The sequence below is a fragment of the Poecilia reticulata genome, chromosome 23 (genome assembly GCF_904066995.2).
Source record: "Poecilia reticulata chromosome 23, P_reticulata-male-v2, whole genome shotgun sequence".
NCBI lineage: Eukaryota > Metazoa > Chordata > Actinopteri > Cyprinodontiformes > Poeciliidae > Poecilia > Poecilia reticulata.
Window position 1 is genome coordinate 8234570 of NC_088852.1, and position 19188 is coordinate 8253757.

The 19188-nt window shown below is 40.0% G+C and overlaps 1 protein-coding gene across 2 annotated transcripts in view; it reads right to left on the bottom strand.

Annotated features, from left to right (window-relative positions):
- Positions 1-19188, bottom strand: part of exoc4 (exocyst complex component 4) — a 112786-nt gene that overhangs the window by 11544 nt on the left and 82054 nt on the right. For both annotated transcript variants that reach the window (XM_008400669.3, XM_008400670.3), the window contains exons 14-17: positions 13883-14019; positions 13147-13302; positions 11483-11661; positions 1875-2019 (exon numbers count right to left, since the gene is read on the bottom strand). In XM_008400669.3, the coding sequence (XP_008398891.1) occupies positions 1875-2019; positions 11483-11661; positions 13147-13302; positions 13883-14019 (617 nt within the window). The remainder of the gene's footprint in view (positions 1-1874; positions 2020-11482; positions 11662-13146; positions 13303-13882; positions 14020-19188) is intronic.

Here is a 19188-nt window from a genome sequence, read left to right on the forward strand (position 1 = left end):
TGAGTAACAGGACTAAAAGGCCCAGAAGAAAAACCCTGACATTCTCCAATGACACCCTCTGGTTCATTCTAGAGGACTCAAAGACATTCCCAGGTCAGAAGGGATGTAGTTCCTCTGAGCTCTGGGTCTGTCTGTCCCGTAAAATGATCTGAGTGGGACAAGACTAGAGAACCTGGGAGGTGTTCATGAGAGATAGAAATCGTATGACTGAACCACCTAAACCGACTCCTTTTGATGTGGAGGAGAAGCAGTTCTACTTAAAGCTAATCACCCAATCTCTTAGGCCAAGTCTAGCAAAGGTGTGAAACAAGCTGACATCAGCACGTTGGTTCCAGGATCTCATACTTTTAATCATGATCCGAATCTCCTGACAATAGATGAAAGTTGGGACAAAGATAGCCCAGTAAATCCAGAGCTTTTGCTCTTTGGATAAGCTCTTTCTTCACTATATTGCAGCAGATAAAGGCTCAATCCATCTATAGATCACCTGCTCTATCACTTACTTGAACCCCCTTGTGGCAGAATCTGACCCCGACTCTGGAAAAAGCAGACTGTCTTTTTCTGGTTGAGAACCAAGACCTCAAACTTGCAGCAACTGACTTTCCTCCTAGCAGCTAAACACCGAATAGTTATTACCAAAAACAACAAATACAATATTAAGATTCCTAAATAAGGCCAAACCCCCAAAATACCAAATGTAGAAATTACTTCCTCACTCCTCTTGTTCTATGTTCTCTAACATTTTTGTGAGCGGTTCTTTAGCTCCATAAAGAGCTATCTTGACTAACAAAGTCAATACATTTTAAATTCCTTAGTCACAGTGTCTAGGGTGGAAGAACATAAAAATTATATGGGTAAATGTCTTTTCCCCTTCGGCAAAAGCCAAAAAGCACACTGCATATTGAATTCCTCCATCTCCCCATCCCTCCCTCTCAATTCAATCGTTTCCCCCACTAAGCTACTGTAGATCCTTTCGTTAACCCCCAACACCACTTTAGCCTCACTCATCTCTCCTCCTCCCTCTTCTCTCCCTTCCTTGCCTCCTTCTCTCTTCCTCATGGCTTCATTTAGCTGGTACCACTATCAGGGGAAATTCGCTAGATGGGGAGAGTCAATGGAGTGTAGCATATAGCTAGACATCAGCCTCAGGGAGGGTTTTCAACTGAAATCATCAACAATATTGCATAAGCTACATAATGGACTACAGGGAGGGATGGAAATAAAAGAGGATGATGGAGGACTATTAGTGGTTCTACGGGAGTGAAAAAGTATATGGTGTGGTAAATTAACTTAGACATTGACATTCAAAACACATACTGAAGATAATGCAGTTCTGAACTGGAGAATTCATTTATGAGGACAAATCATTTTTGCACACTGGATTTGACAACACGTTTTCTGTGCTGCTGTGTTAAAAAAAGGTTGACAAAACATAACTATGTCAATGCAGTAATGTTATTCATGCAAATACAAATATGCAGTAGACACAGTCAATGTAGTCATGAGGGGGGAAAAAACAACTTTTACCATACAATCAACTTCAAGTAAAATTTGAATGAATTTAGCTGATGTTTAGCAATTAAAATATAGTTTATTTTTGTCTTTTACTTTTAATTAAATAATGCTATTTTCCAGAGATGACAAAAAACTCAACGTTTAATGGGGTATCAATTTTTTTTTGATCAGAACTATATGTAAGTTGTGCTGCAGTTTTAGTGGATTAGGTGAAATTCCCAAATGCATTAAGCAAAGCCTTAAGCATCGTTAAAAAACCCAAAGTTAATACGACACAAATACATATGAACTTTTGACTGAAATAGACAAGACAATAACAATGTAAAACGGTTTCAAATTCCTCAGTTTTGTTTTCTTACCTGACCTCCAGGTGTAACACCAGCAGACAACGATCGGCGATATCCTGGAAGCCCCGAGACAAATCGCTCAGAGTCTGGAGAATCTGCTCCCTGCTACGTTCGCTCTCACCAAGCACCTGGCTGTCTGCAGTGGATGGACAGGCACCTGAGTACAAGCAAACACGATACAGGAAATCAGACTTCCTGAACATTTAGCTTAAGCTTTTGTCAAAGAAAAACGTTTTTTATTTTTACTGTGAAAACCTTTAGTCTAACATGCACTTCACAGGGATATTATAGCATAAACGTAAATGACTCCAGCTCATTTCCACATCTGTAGCAGCACCTTTAGTTCAACTTCACACAATTGCCGAGTCCTTCATCATGTTCCCCATACTTTCTTCACACAACTTGTGCTGAGGCAGCAGGAGCATGTGTCACTGTACAGCATTGTAAGCGACACAAAAGAGCCGATTGTGCTTGTGTGAACGTGAGAAAGAGTCTGAGAGCACGATGAGCATAAATTCAGCTCAGTGTAGATCAATGGCCATAAATTAACAAGAGGAGGAAAAGGAGAGAAATTGGCCCCGTCACTCATATGTAAGTCTATTTGGCCAATGAGGCATGCGTGGATGTGTAAGCAATGTGTGTGTGCGCGTGTGTGTGTGTGTGTGTGTGTGTGTGTGAACAGAAAGTGACTGTTGAGCAGGAGAATGCAGGGGTCCAGGATCGATGTGCCGCAGTCAAAGCCACCTCCCTACTTATTCTTTCTGCCCTTCCGAAGGTCACACATGAATGCAAGCGGGTACAAATCAACACACACACACACACACACGCACACACACACACGCATACAAACACAGGTACGAATGTATGACTAAGGCCGGAGTAGTGGTAAACTACTATAAGCCTGCAGTGATGTGCCGTTCTGTACCAACTGTGACAGATACAAATTCATTTAAATTAGAACATTTTATAAGGCCAATTAAAAAAAAACAAAAAACAAAAAAAACTGGGAGGCTAGAATAAAATTGTTATGCTTAATTAGTGCTTTCAAGTGGTAAAGCAAATATTCCCTAAATTATCCCATACAGTAGGGCAAGCTGGGAGCTTTACTTTGAGCTTCAAGCATCCAGCATGCCGAGGTGAGTGAATCATCATCAGTGGAGATAACCTAGCATTTTTTTTAATCTACATTTGAGTCACAGTTGCATTGCTTCTGTAGTAATGGCTCTCATATGGTGAATGATAGTCATAGAACTCAAGCTGTGGGATTTTTCAATATAATAAAATGAATTAATTCAAAAGCCTACGTTATATGGTGCGTACATTACAGTATCAAAAGTGACGTAAGGCAATGCTGGAATGGTACTGCTCTTGGATATCGAGACGTCCTATGCACTACCGTTACATATAATGCCTGTATAATATTGAACAAAGAGATGAAGACTTTTAAAATAGCATTAAGCTTAAGATAAACCAAAAAAAACTACTCCTGTCCTTTTGCATGACAGGATTTCCCTTTTCAAAGATTATGTCCGCTATTCCACTGCTTGGGGATGGTGAGTGCAACCCCAAGAATGTTAAATCATAATTTGCGTTCTACTGCCCCTACTGCACTTACTTTAAATGAATCTTTGCAAGATAAGAAACCGATGGCCTTGAGAAAACAGCAGCGAGGTGTATGCTCTGCCTTTCCAATCAACAAAGCAAACACAGCCAGCATTGTGAGTGACAAACTGGGGACAGATGCTCTTACAGTTTGTGCATCTGACAAAGAGCGATAAAAAAAAAGCAGGGAATACTGTTTCTCATTAAAACCTTGCATGTTTGTTATGTGTCGGCCGGTGTGCACAGACGTATTCGACGAATGTATGCGCTGTATGTGTAAGCTGACATGCTAATTAACAGTCTCCTTGAGTAAACCTGATAATGCGTATGTGCAGTGTGTGGGAGGACACAATGGTGCAGTGTCGGTCTCATTTCACTACTTGCTGCAGGTAGAGGCAGTGAAACACTTTGTGTCTAACTGAATGTAGACAAGCTTCTGGTTTCTTTAAACATATAAAATCCAGCCGACGATGGAGAGAAAAATAAATTTTAAGGATGAAAGTTACTTGTAAGCACATTTATAAGACTGCAAATGAACTACTACAGTCCAGCCCTCTGCTGTCCTCTGATACTTATCTGTTTTGTTTCTGCACGGAGCCTAATTTAGACATGTTATTCCAGTGGATGTATATATTGTTCGTACATTAGATCGTTCTCGTCTACTGACAGGTAACGTTACAGTGGTTCTAATATGTTTACATGAGCTCAACACCAGCATGCACCTCAACATTCTGGGCTTTTAAGGATGAATTTGAACAGTTTTCAGGGTGCAACAATAACACCAAGTACAGATTCAAAGCAGGATTGAAATGATTCAATTTTGGGTGTAGAAGTCTTGATCTACTACAGATTTACTTTTATCCGTTTATGGTGAATATTACAGATACAAGCTCAAATATATACTCACCCCAGCAATAGCACCGCCGGCTGGATACTGACTCAAGTGGCAAAAATAAAAGATTTTAGACCTGACTTAGGCTTGTGCCCTAAAGAGTTGACTTGGACTTCCCCCTCAAAGACTTGGAAAAAAAAATTATTTGTTAGCATCTCTGTGTCCCGACCCCATGAGCTATGTGGCACAGTGAGAGGAAGTATGTTTGGAGTAGTCAAGGTGAGCCTTTCAAACATCCTGTGGGGGTGTGATGCTACAGGAAGTACAATGTTGAAAGAATAATAAGGGGAGACTGCCTCCAAATTCTACAGCTTCGCCTCAACGCAACAGCTGGATGGCTGAACTTGGGACACACCTGGGTTTTTCCATCAAGACAACAATCCCAAACACACATCAAACCTGGTTATGGAATTGATTAGGTAGTACGACAATCTGCATAAATAAATTCCAACACTTTTATCAAGGAGACTGGTTAAAAATCCAACCAAATTATTATCTAAAAGTTGGTGAGGTATATTTTGCACAGATTTATTTTGAACATATTAAATAATTGAGTGCATGTAGTCTTGATTCTTTGTTGTTTTTAAAAGTCCATCTGGATGTTTTCTGTATCATAACTGAATCCTGCAAAAAGAACAGCTCGAGTGCATCCATAAAGCTCCACCATCACACCAAGGGAGAGAGAATAAATAAGCTTTTTACCACCACTGCATCCGTTAGAGGCAAATAAAGGATGCAGTGGTTATTTGCCATATGTTTGCTCAGGTTACCACTAGGATGGCTACATAAAAAGGTTGCATTTTTCATTTTGGGATTAAATAACATGTTACATAAACGTGTAAAGGAAACAAGACTGTGAACTCTTCAGGGTTCAGTGTATCTTATTTCCTCTCTTGGCTTGTGGTTGTATCTGCTGGAAAGGACATGTGTAACAAGCTCTGGTCCTGGGGCTGTTTTTCCCCCCTACTAAGTGTCAATGTATATGCACATGGGTATATGCATGAAAGTGACTTGAAGGCCCGTTTCCTCTCGTGTGCATTACAATCAGTCACTCTGACACAGGAAAAAAAAGGGATTACTGTGGCACACGCAGCTGGAGGTCTCTCCAGGGGGTGTCCATGAAACGCACCAGCACAAACACACACACATAAAAAAAAACACTCCGTTTCCTACTGCTGCGGGCCTATGCTGCTTTGATGATGCGAGGGAGGTGTCACAGCATGGGGGGCACCATTAGAGTCAGGGACAGACGGGCAAAAGGAGACGACTCATTGGTCCTGACTGACAACTTTTCTGCTCTTTTTTTCTCTGTTTATTGAGTTCCCTATAACCAAATTGCAAACGATCTTAGTTATGACTTGTTTTTATCTGCATGGCTGAACATGAGAATATGTATGTGCATATCCTGTGTCTTTTCACGCGTCCAAGTGGCGCGCATATGCGCCAGTGTGTTTGTGCTCTGCGTTTATCCAATTATTTTTGAATTTCTTCTAAGGCAAACGTCCGTTGCTCGCCATCTGCAGTAGATGAGGGTGGGAGACATTAAAGAAGGAGATCAGCCACAGAATCTTCACACAGCATGCAAACAGAAAGGGACATGTAATGCTACACGCCTAATTTTACCCTCTCTGTCCTGCATTTCAGAAAGGTGTTACGGAACGACTCATCTTGAGAATAACAAAAACAACCAGGCAAGAAGATTGGAGATGTTCAAAAATGGAAAAGTACAGGACACACTCAACAAGAATCACGAAACACACACACACACACACACACACACGCACGCACACATACACTTGGGGGGGAAAAAAACAGAAGACAACGTCTTGCAGGGGTTTAGTGATGAATGATTTGTGAACGACTGGCTTGGAAATAATGGAAGACATTATTTATTTTGCTGCCTCTGGTGGGTGAAGAACATCTGCAACTAAACTAAACTTTCTATCCAGGGAAACAAAACAGCAGACGAATAGAAATCTGCAATTAGTCTAGATGAGTTATAATACTGGATGATTCCGAAAAACAGGAATGAATTGAAAGCTACTGAGTGAACAGAGAAAAAGAATTGACAACATAAATACAAGACCATCATCTCCAACTTCAACCAGTCTTCCTGGCCGGCCTCCGAACTTAACAGAACACCATCTTAATTAACTTCCCTGTCAAGAAAAGTCAAGAGGAAGAACACAGCTAAAGGAGAAAGCAATGGACTTGCTGTGGGTAAGATGAGTTATTCCTAAGAGAGCATCTTGCTGTGAGGAAACCACAATGCCACGTGGTTGAAACCCAAGAAGACGAGGCTGAAGGTTTGTTTCTCTGCCCACGTGTTTAGAAATTGTTGTTGGGCAAAAGGTCTTCAATTCAAACATATAGAACAAAAAAAGCCTTGATAAAGTCTTCATACCGCATTTTTCATGATACAAACTAAATTGTGTCTATGTATTTTATTAGGAACTAGCGCAAAATTGTGACAAAGAAGAAAATGGATGTATTGCTTAAATAAAATACTAATAAAAATCTGAGAATTATAACGTGTATTTCTATCCTGCCCAACCTAAGATAAGGCTTTGTAGAACAACCTGTTGTTTCTACCAGCTTTACACATTTACAATGTGAATTGTTAAGCCATTCTTCTTTGCAAAGCAGCCGAGTCTCAAACAGGATGTCTCCTGAGGTTTGGAAGTAACTGGACAATTCTAACACATGTTGACCCTTTGTTATAAAACATTTCACAGCAGATCTCACTGTATGTTTAGCATCCTTGTTCTATTGGAAGGTGAAGCTGCACCACAGTCTTTTACAGCCTTTAAGACGTTTTCTTCCATGATAGCCTTCAAAGTAGCTCCATCCATCTTCTTGTCAACTCTGATCAGATTCCCTGTCCTCGCATCTGATCAATAAAATACTAACCGCAACATGGCACTCTCTTCATCCAGTTTCACAATCTGTATGGGTTTTCAGGTTCATATGGAGTGTTGGGATTTTACCAATGCATTATGGGCCAAAACACTGATTCAAATAGTGCTCTCATCTGACCAGAGCACCTTCTTTTTCATGGGTTTGTTCATCGAACTCCTATTTGGCTTCCGGCAAACAGAGAACATAACTTCTCAATGCTTTGTCTGAACAATGGCTTTCTTCTTGTAGTTCTTTTCATAAAAATCAAATGTGGATTGCATAATTAATCACTGTAGTATCTGAAGCCTTAAGAGAACCGCTGAACATATTTAGGGGTATCGGGTAATAAAGGAGGCCACACTTACTGAATCGTTAACTGTAAAAAGTGTTTAATAACTATGCATCATTTGAAGCTTGCTGTTGTAATTTCACATAATCTGGATAATAATACTGCAACAGAGATGGCTGCCAGGATGATGCTGCCTTCCAAGCTTTTGTATTCTTGAATAAATATTGTGAGAGCAGATTAATCAGTACTATAACCAGACAGATGATCAGATCCTTTCCTGCTGTCCACCAGATAATCACCAACATTCATGCGCACATCATTACCTATCACACACATGCAGGCTCTTTGCTTTCAAGACATCTGTAGCAATCTCAGAGAGAAAATTCAAAAGATGTTTCAATTTGCATGTGCACATGCAAAAACTGATTCATCAGTGAGAAAGTTGAAGCTATAAAAAATTCTTTTGATATTCTGATGTTAATCTCACAGATCATGCAGCTGCGTCCAAATTCAAGACAAAAAAAATTTTTTTTGAGTAAAAACAAGAAATGTCTCCTACTGGAGAATGTGGCAAACGGAGGGAGGAAAAGAAACCAAAAGGAAAGAGAAAAGAATGAGGCAAAAGAAGTGGAGATTTGGAAAGAAAGAAAAAAGAAAGAAAACGGCAAAACAAGGAGAGAAGAGGAAAATGACTTGTTCATACCTGACTGCTTTTGTAATATAAAATCCAATTTGGAGAGAAATAGACGTGAGCTAGGCGGGGGTGGCGGGTTGGAGGATGAGATAAGGTGGGCACTTTTTTCCCCCCTTGCCGTAGCCTTGTCCCATCTCGCACAGCGCACGGCTGTGTACACACACAAGCACACATCATCCAAGCAAACCCACGCACATGTAGTCCGCCATCAGCTCACCAAACACTAAATAATGAACAATAAGGAGGCTGTCCCAGCATGATAAGTTACTGCCCTATCCTTCCCATTAGTGCCACCCGCAGGAATTAATGATAATTATGTCACGTCCCTTTCCCGCACTTTTATTGAATTCTTATCTGCGAGAAGACGAAGAAAACCGGCGTCAGGGCAAGAGGAAGAGGAAGTGCACACACAGAGAGAGAGAGAGAGAGAGAGAGAGAGAGAGAGAGAGAGAGAGAGATACGGCGGTGACAAAGTCAAACCCAAATAAGAATATTTCATATTTAATTATTTCATTTTTGGAAGAAAAGTTGCGATATGGAGCGGCAAACTAGCGGGAGTTCAATGAGCAATCAGAAGTCTGAAGGCAGAGAGTTGTGACAAAGGCTGATAAAGGTTGAAGGTCTCTTTATTCCTCTCAGAAAAGGTGCATAACTTACCACTCTCCCTGACTGCACACCTAGATATGGCAGTGAACCCCCAAAAGGTTTTTACATATAGTGTAACAGATTCACAACAAAGTTGAGCCCTCTAAAAAAAAAAAAACCCAAAAAACAATTTTTATAATAAAACAGGGTGATGATTTGGGCAAAACCCATTCTGAGTCGGTATATGAAAAATACTAGCTTTTGGATGATGAGGGGAAACATAAATTAGTGTTAAAAAGCATTAAGAGAGTGCCAAGACGCTTCACCCTCATGTCGCTTCGGACAGCCTGGTCTGTTGGCACAAGGCAGGTTGATACTAAGGATTTTTACTGTTGAAGCCAAATTCTGACAACCATCTGCAGTCTTATCAGATGAGGATGTTTGTTTTTTTTTCGGGTTTTTTTCTACACACAATTTTCTTGCAATCTAGTCAGTGCCCCTTGCAGACATGTTCTTATCTTAGCTACAGGAGCAGATCACAGATAGGTCAGCAGCCCATCCTCCTCCAGGTATTACTCATTGTGATTTTTAAGTGGTTATCGACATTTCTCTCTTTTAGATCAACTCTCATCAATTCAAAAATGCTGATTTACAGCTTGGACAACTGCAGAGTAATTTGAGTCAAAGGAGAGAAATCTCTAACCAAAACATTGTCACATTTTTTGGGAGAACGGTGGGATTAGGGCTGGATCTAAGACCTAATTTGGTTTGAGCACCAATTCAAATTAGGGATCAAAGGGATACAGAAGGGGCACTGATTTGCCATAACAAGTTGGGAAGACCTGATTAGACTTTTTAGGCTACCTTCTTCAATGAGGGTTAGGGTTAGGCTTATTTTTATGCAGGTGGTTTCTACCTGCTAAGTAGAAAAACAAACCAACCTAAGCTTTTTACGGCCCTTTCACAGAAAAATAATAATAATTAAGAATTACAAGCACACATTTGCTGTCTTTAAATAAACAGTGCCCTTGGCGAGACCCTCTTTCTGCTGCCCTACACTCAGCCAAGCATTCAGCCACTTCCCCAACAAAGCTAATTCAGCTTTTCCCAATGTAACTCATTAGAAACATAACATAAAAGCAGTGTGAGTCAAGTGGAAAAATCAATCTAAACTTGGACAAAGCCAAGAATGCATTTGAAATGCTCTTTTTTTGTGTGTTTTCCAAATAGGAATAAAGGTTTCAGAAATCTCAAACTGTGTTTTAAAAAAATCCAAGAAAAGAGATATGCTGAGTTCTGACCTAAATAAGCACAACTTTGAACTAGAGATGGTCAAAAGCAGAACAGATTGACTAAGGACACAGAAAATAAACCTTAATTTAGCACTAAATCATTACCTACCGATCACATGCCAGGTTTATGTGCTGTACAGAATTGTTTTTCTTCATTTCTAGATGTCCAATTCCACTGATTGAACATGTAATTAAAAAAAGAAATACAGTAAAGGTGCAATCAATTTTTATTTCCTCCCCCTTGTTGTTCCACCAACCACCCTGGACAGTTTGCCATATTGGCAACATTTAATTCCCAAAGTCCTTATATAGTAAATGTATTATGTCATTACAGAATAAAATGAAGGTTTCCACATTTGCCATACCAAATGTGCAATCAAATCCTCAAAGTAAAATAATAATCGTTTATTTTACTTGTGGAAAAATGTGGCACACTTTGTTGTTTCCATTCATCTCATAGGAAAGAGAGAATGGATTCACAACAGTCAAAACTGTTATGAATCATGTGTCTGAATAGGGTTGAGCAGTTCTAAAGGTTGCAAACTCTGAGCACAGTTTGTTATTTACCCAACAGAGTAGATTTTTAAAATCTTCAACAAAATTTAAGATGGAAAATACTCCTATATTAATAATGTCAACAAAAACTAAGTGCAGGTGATGAACAAGAGGTACGTAAAAGTTGCAAGTTGAGGAATTCAGAAGGAGAAATAGAGCAACATTAATGATATGTTAGGTGATGACTCAGCTCTGGGCGAATGTATGAGTCCTGATTAGGCGATACAATCGAAGACAAGAAGAACCAAGCATAATAGGAGTTTGCGTGCATAGATACGTGTGTTTAGAGGGCTCTTTGACAACTCCAGTAGAAAAGGTAATGAGTGTTTTTCATACATACCAACGGGAACATAATGAGGAACGGGTGAGAGGTGTTGCAACATAGTTAGTGCAAGTACAGATGAGAAAAAAAAACTTTATTCACACCCAGGTCCTGTAATCTGACAATATCATTCTGAAAACTATAAAGTAATGTATAAATCTAATGCTAAACCTGCATGTCTGTGTCATTACCTAACTGCTATAGTTAACGTAACTGCTGCCATTTACTGTACAAAGCACATAAGGAGTCAAAGGGGAAGGTAAATAACTGCAAAAGTAAGAGATTGTTTGCATTTAATAAGTCAAACTCAAAACAATACCGAGTTTGCTGCAGAAGGAATAAACAACAGATGTCTGCGTTGGCGTCATTGTGCCAGACATAAGCAGGGAACGAATTGCATATGTTTGTGTTGGTTTTGTAAATGATAGAACTCGGTGCATTATTTAAGTTTATCAGCAGATTCCGGTTTAACAGTTTATAGGTGTACTCACTGGACATCTGAGGCAGGTTGGTGAAGAACGACCTCAGGCGACCAGCGAGCCACTCCATGCTCTCATGAAGGTTGGCCAGAGCCTTGAGGTCGCTGACGTCTCGCAGGATCTCGTTTTGGGGGATCAATTTGTCTCCCAGATTCCCCGTCAGCACCTCCGACTCCTTAGCAAAAGCAGCGCTGAAGAAGAAAGAAATGGTTCCTCACACAATTATTCATAAATATATTAAGTGTGTGACCACAGTAATGTAATGCAGGCAAGCATTATGTGTGGGTTTATGGCGTTTATTTGTAACATTTTCAAAATAACGTATTGTTTTCCCAGTTAAGCCCCACTTTGTGTTGCTCTACCATAACATTCTCAGAAAATCCATAAACATTTTGCAATGTGATTGCAAAAAGGCTTGATGCGCATGAGGTGCATGGAAAGCCATTCCGTGTTATTCTCCCAAAAAATATTAGCTTTAAAAGCAGATATGTGGCAATATGGTCAAAGCTGGTTTCAACGTTGGATTCTCTAGATAAAGATTTATTCAATTCTAGTAAAAATGTTTTAAAAGAAGCTGATTTCTTAAAAGATAAACATGAGGAGTTACTGAATAAAAGCAAACATACATATACGTGTAACATTAAGATTTCTGATAATATGAAGTCGGTTTGATTAGGAATGTAGGAGTGAATTATTGCCTTGACCTTTAAAGTAATTCACAAGAATAAGCAAAACACGGTTGTGCATGAATAAGTAGCTGGAAGCCTGAGTTTAGAAAGGCAATATATTAATATTAAAAAAGGTATTTTGAGATCATGAATTGTTGGGAGGGGAAAAAAAATCCAGAGAGCATTTAGAAAAGAGTGCAAAAAAGACATATGAAGTGATGAAAACAAAGATGGACTTTATTTAAAATCACTTGTGGTTGAAGGATGATTAAAAACAGAAAAGACAGATGGAAAGAACTGGGAATATTAGAGAACCATGGTACCACAAACTCAGACATATGGACTGGCCTCCAGGGCCACCGGGATGCCCACAAATTTAAGATCCTTCAAACGACAAATTTAAAAAACAAAAGAAAAAAAAAGACAGAATATTGACTAACACTGAGGCGTATTTAGCTTATTAACTGAGCTTTAGTAAAGCACCGGGCTGACAGCGGTGCAGGGGTTAATCCACCATTTCACAGCAATGAAAGCATTTCAAATCAAACGCCCTGATGGTCCCTCTTTCCTTCTTCCATCTCTGAGCTGCTCTGTATGTTTGGGTCTAAAAAAAGCAAGCGCAAGAGACGGAAGCAGAAAGCACTCAACAGATTGACTTTCTCTGCCACATAACCAATTTATTTATTTACTTTACCATTCCACTTCAACGAGCCTCACTGTTCCCTGCAGAGGTGCACATTCAAAGGCTATTTTGATTAGACTCAAACTCCTTTTCGGTTCCTCAGACTCATATTTTTTATTTTATTTTTTTATATTTTCTTATTCTTCTTCACTCCCTTCAGATCCAAGGTGCTTGAAAGAGCAATCATGACTTCTTTTATGGGTATTATTTTTGATTAGAAGCAAAACAGAGGTTTAATAATGTTTAAATAACATTCCTAAAAGTCTGGTTGTATCGGTAGATGAGTCCTAATAACTTCCTTACGCCTGATTGTGTTCAGTGCATACCGTGTAAAATCCTCTTCGTCTTCCCTCTTCTGTCTCGTCTGTCTGGGTTGCGCCATATTTGTCCAGTTTGGAAGGGACTGGAGGAGGCGACTGATGTCCTCATCTTTAGCCCAGGAAGAGCTGATGGTTAGTTTTTCCTCGCACTGGACTATACCCCTGAAGACAAACACGTGAATCCAGAAAAACTCAAAGTTAAAACAGTAGAGTAAAGGAATTTAGACCTTAAACTTCTCTAAATCTTCATATCGTAAACATTCCTAAATCTAAGAAAGACATTCCCCAGAACAAGTTTCAGCTTTAATTGTAAAAGCGGTTCCACTCAATTTAATTGTGTGGCACCTCTCAAACTGTTTTTTCCCAAACATTTTTTTGTTTTATGTTAAAACACTTGTCTATCATAAAAAAAAAATCCTATGAAATATGTGTGAAAAGGTTCAAGGGTTTAAATAGTTTTGCAATAAAACTCGCACTCCACCTCAAGCACTGGCCATAGAAAATACTACTTAGACACACTCTGCAGGTTTTGGCTTTATCACTTAGGGGCCCCGAAGAGAATGACCTGTGACCCAGACCAGATGAGTTCCCAGAGAGTTCTTTCTTGTCCTCAGCAGTTTCTCACTCCTTTTTTCCCCATCATACCTCCTGGCTTTTCTTTACTTGTAAAGTTGTTTGTTGGTCCCAAAGGAGAACATAAGTAAAGCACTTTACAGCTACATATTTTTCTTCCTTTTCGTACCTATAGGCTGTGTTGCAGATCTCCTTGTATTCTTTGAGCTTGTCACAGACCATCTCCAGGAACTGGTTGGAGTACGCGCTCAGATCCTGCATCAGGCTCATGAGGTCCTGGATGGACTTTTCCACAACTACAGTGCTCTAGGTAAAGAGAGAGAGAGAGAGAGAGAGAGAGAGAGAGAGAGAGAGAGAGAGAGAGAGAGAGAGAGAGAGAGAGAGAGGCAAAGGAGCATTAGCTTGCAGGTTGTCATTTTGCTGCTTTTCCTTTAGACACGGAAGCAAAGCATTTGTCAATTCAAAATGCCGTACTTTTGCAGAGTCATATTATAGGATTCCTGTTTAAAAAATCTGGCGGTTCTTTACAATGTTGGGAGAAAATAACATGGCAATCTAGCAAATATTTACGGAGGCCAGTTTTTTTGTTTTTGCTTCTTTATTTTTATGGCTGGGAGACACAGAAAAGATGAGCAGAGAAGCTCATCGTATAGGTACGTAGCTGAAGTAACGGCACAGATGTTTCCTGTAATAAACACTGTCGAGGGTTTTTGTCAGAATCTGGATTTCAGAGGAACACCAAGCTCACAATATTTACAAAATAACATAGTTACAGACTAATGCGGACAAGAGCATCGTATACTGTTCAAGTGAGCAAAGACATCTGCTGGGAATAAAACATGTCAAAAAGCTAATAAGGGCTAGGTTACAAATTGTGGATGGCCAAAAGGGCCAAAATACATAAATCAATAAATTAATGTACCATGAAATAAACAGGTGTTTAATTATGTTCTTACATTTATTTAATATGTTTTCAAATCATTAAAATGAAAATGTTTACTAGCCAATGCAGGTAAGTATTTAAATGTGTATTTAATTATTTCAGAATTCCTTTTCCTGGCAGTGTCATCATGAAATGATTTAATCTGGGGTGGGGTTATGGGTGGGGCTAACACTGATCTGTTGAACTCCATCAGGTTCTTTGAAAATCATGGCATACCTAGCAATGGAGGATTTTCGTGAACTTTCCCGTAAGCTTATTTCAGAGATTTTATAATTATCACCCAACGTTGAAGCACAGAATCGTGATGCGTTCGATTTATTCCTCGACTTTATCCGCCACGTGGTCTGGATGGTAGAGATATTTATCCTGCACACAATGGTTCACAAAACAAGGATGTCAAGTATTTCCCTCTTCCCCGTTTTCTTTCTGCATTCTGTTCCGCGCCTGAAAAACACATTTCTCACTTCTCCAGACCTCTCAGGACCATGTCAGAACAACTTTTAAAGACAGATCAGCAAACTACTACATACAGAGAGAAAAGACGGGACTATATTTTCTGGTAGTGTCGGGTCAGATCAAGTCTGCTGTGCAATGTAACAACAGGTCTTCAACTTCTAAACGCGTCACCGGCGGCCAGAACGATGACTCGCGCTGGAGAATCTGTCAGAAGTCCTAATGCTACCAGACGAACGGATGATTCTTCGTGGGTAAGCGAATCGGTGTGTGTGCGCACATATCTGTTCGTTTTGAACTTTTGTGCCGTGTGTTTTTTGGAGGCTCGTCGCGGTGTGTGCGCGTGTGCGCGTTTTGTCACGACGCGCCCATCACCAGGAGCCACAGCAGAGCCGTGACAGCAGCCATTACAGATTAGCCGCTCCTGCGTGACTAATAGCTGGCCCAGGAACAGGAAAGCAGCTTCATATCCCCAGACACACTCATGTAAACACAGAGAGAGGGCAAACTTTTCGAATCACACACCTCTGAGCAACTCAAACGCTGGCAAATAAGATAAGTCAGAATCTTCCAGTTTGCCACTTAACCAATCTATCTTACATCTCTAATAATAATAATTACTCACTATAATTGTGGACATCAGCAGTAGCCCACTCTGCAAATGGCAGTTGTTGTAATAGCAGAGCGGCCATCTCTCTCTCTGTTTCCCTCTCTCTCTACAGATAAGCACAATTTTTATTCAGCTCACTACTCAGGCTGCAAGAATTTAATGTGGACTTCCACTGTTTGTTTAGAAAATGAAAACCTTTATTGTTTTGTCAAAGGTTAATTAAATGGAAATGGCCTTCAGCACAAAGACAGTAAAAAGTCTGACTTTTAGTGATGTCAGCTAAAACGTGCATAAATGAAATCCAGCTGTAAATACAAACGTGACGTAAACCAGTCAACATTTATTTCCAAATGTGAAATGCAAGGAACGCAAAAAAAATAAAAAATATATATATACATACATATTAACATTAAAATATAAATCATTTTCAAAAATTTTGGAGGTCAACAGGTCCAATTTCAAGGTTATTTCTGATGTCAGACCTGTCGATAATTTTACTTGTATAAAGACCAGAACACATGAAAAAAGTTAAAAACACCCTTCATAAAAGGTATAAAACTCTAATCCAAACTAAAATGTTACTAGGTGTTGTGTTAGAGACAGACAATCGCAGAAGTTAATCGTTTTGCTGTATTTAATAATTGGAAAACAAACAAGATTTTTTATTGTTTGATCAATCAGAGACGCTCAATGCAAAATTGTCCAGTTCCAATCGCTGGTCAACAGATCGATCACCTCTAATTGCTGTATTATTAGGATTTACACAGATTAATTGGCTCATAAAACTGTGGGCGCATCTTAAACTGAACTAACCGTCCTAAAATCCAAAAAACCGAACCCTGATGGGACAAAATAATATTAATATTAATGGCCTTTCTTGCCTTCAGTTTCTCCTTCATTCATTTTGTCACAAGTAGAGAAGTCTGCACGTACACACAAACAGCAGCTGCTCCACTGAGGAATGTAATGATCCATAGCAGTGCCCATATCCACGGAGTACTAACCATGGCCTCGTCTCTGCCAGGGGAGCAGCCTTTACTGTCCATGCCTGACTCCCTGTCAGCCTGCCAGGGTGGGAAGAATTACACAGACCCTGCAGGGGAGCTCGCTGTTAGGGTAGTTAATGTGGCAGCAACAACACAGCCCACCCCCTCCTGCTCCCCACACAAAAGTTGGGAGGCAGTAATCACATTCTGTTGCAGAAATGTGATAACTAACGTCCAAAAAGAAATATGAATAGAATTCAAAAGTCGGCCCTGTAAAGAGCAAAATATGCATAAATGTAACTAATGAAGAGATGGAGTGCAACCAACAGCTCCACGAGAAGAGGGAACACCTGTTTCCTGTGCACTGATCAAAAGCCGAAATGGTACAAACATGCATTAGTGCATAAGGAGAAATACACTCAGCAACTGGCTGGCAACTGGAATTTGACTACTTTTTGCTTAAATATTTCTGGCGATAGGTAAGAGACTTAAACGTCAGACCAAGTACAACCAACATTTTTTTTTAATCAACAGTGGAAAGCATGGTGTTATATCATAATCTTAGGTTTAAGGTATATATAAACAACACTTTTGGTTTATTCTTTTAACAGTAAACCAAGATGCCATCATTAAAGGCCCAAAATCAATATAACATTGATTATAACATAGTCATACTCATGATGACTTAAGAGGACCATAAAAAAGATTACTTGTTTGTCACACTTGTTTCACATTATTGAAAAAAAATCATATAAAATATCCCACCTTGGATTTTACACTATATAAAAGACAAAACAAAATTTGAAATTACATTGAAATCCTTAAATTAATTCACATAAACAACCTTTTGTACTACAGTAAAAACCAGAAGATCAGCAGCCTGGTCTGACACAAACAGGAAGTACTGTTTGTGTCAGACCAGGCAAATTCTGATGTCTTAAATCATAACGAATTAATTAAATGCGTCACAACTTTTCCGAGATATGCTTCTAAATTTTCAGTCATAATGAAAAATGCAAAAATCAATAAAAACGTGCAAAAGTAAAAGGAAAATGCAATTCCATAATGGGGTGCTCAAAAAAAGTTTACGTGCAACATAATTTACAACACTGTCCGGCAGTACTCATGTCACTGCGTTGGGCCTGCGGAACACAATAGCGGACCCGGTTGGTGAACGGAGAGGAGTAAACAATGGCTACCCGATCCATTACTCCTGCTCTAACAAATGCTCCTGCACTCAGCTCCCTTGTCTAATTTGCTCATTTAACACAGCCATTCGTCTTAGGCTGCAGCAATCATTAAAAAGTAATCAAGGAACAGATTGAGAAAGGGAGGGCTTAGAAGGAGAACGAAAGAGTGCTGGAGAAAGCAACCTCTCTCACATCTCCTCTGTCTTATTTGACTGTTATATAGAAGGTTTTGGGGAGGCTTCTTCATCTCTCCTCCTCCTCCTCCGTTCTAATGTCTCAAGCTTAAAGGTCAACATGCAGCTGATTCATGTGAAAAAAAAACAACAAACAAAACACCCCCACTAAACAGAGATCTTATTTAATTCCACTTTCCGGTATTTCATATTACTCTGCAACTGTGCTTGGTTGCAGTTTGCATCTACTCTTTCACGATTACAACATAAACACACAGGGAATCACAGAAAATTAGAGACTGCAAATGGATCTTGGAGTTTGCAGCGGCAAACTCCTGTTGAGAAACGAAGGCCGCGCAAACGCGGTTTAATGACAGCAACACGGCGGCATCCCGAACGGCATCCAAGTGGAAAAATCTGCTAATGCATGGCCGTCGCCACAGGAACCACCCCGAGTTGGTCCCAAGAGTAGTGATTTTCTTTGGTGGAATGAATAAAAGGCACAACGACGGAAAACGTCGTTATTGCAATGAACGGACGGGGGTGTCATTACTGCTGCCGAATTCAGCTGGTTAAATCTACCGTCCTCTAAATAAGAGGGTTTTAAAACAATCATTGTTTTACCTATTCAAGCAAAGTTAAACCACCTGATCACAAACAGCACGGCAACGACAGCTTTGTGTTGCTCCTGTAATGCGTTTACTGGTCTGAATCGGAAACGGATCATGGATTTTTCCCATTAAAACAGCTGGGTGCCCCTCAAGGTTTCGCTGAGGTCAGAGTGTTTAACCCTGCACTGCCTGCCACTTCACCCCACACCGACCTCAAACCACTGACACGTGTAATGCCTCTGCAATGCCACTCACATGGTTGGCCAAGGGTTGCCAAAATAATACACACTCAGCAATGCAAACAAACACCCACACATCAGGAGCGCATGCAGAGATAACCTCTGTCCCCTGCCCTCTTGCCCCCACCCCCACAAAGATTGTCCCACTCCTGAGTAAAGAGGAGGTGGGCATGAGTGGGACACGATCTTGACAGATCATTCATCAATGTCGGTGTGGAGCCGTTCTCCAAAGACTCCCCTGACACACACCGGATGGCATTCATGCTTGTG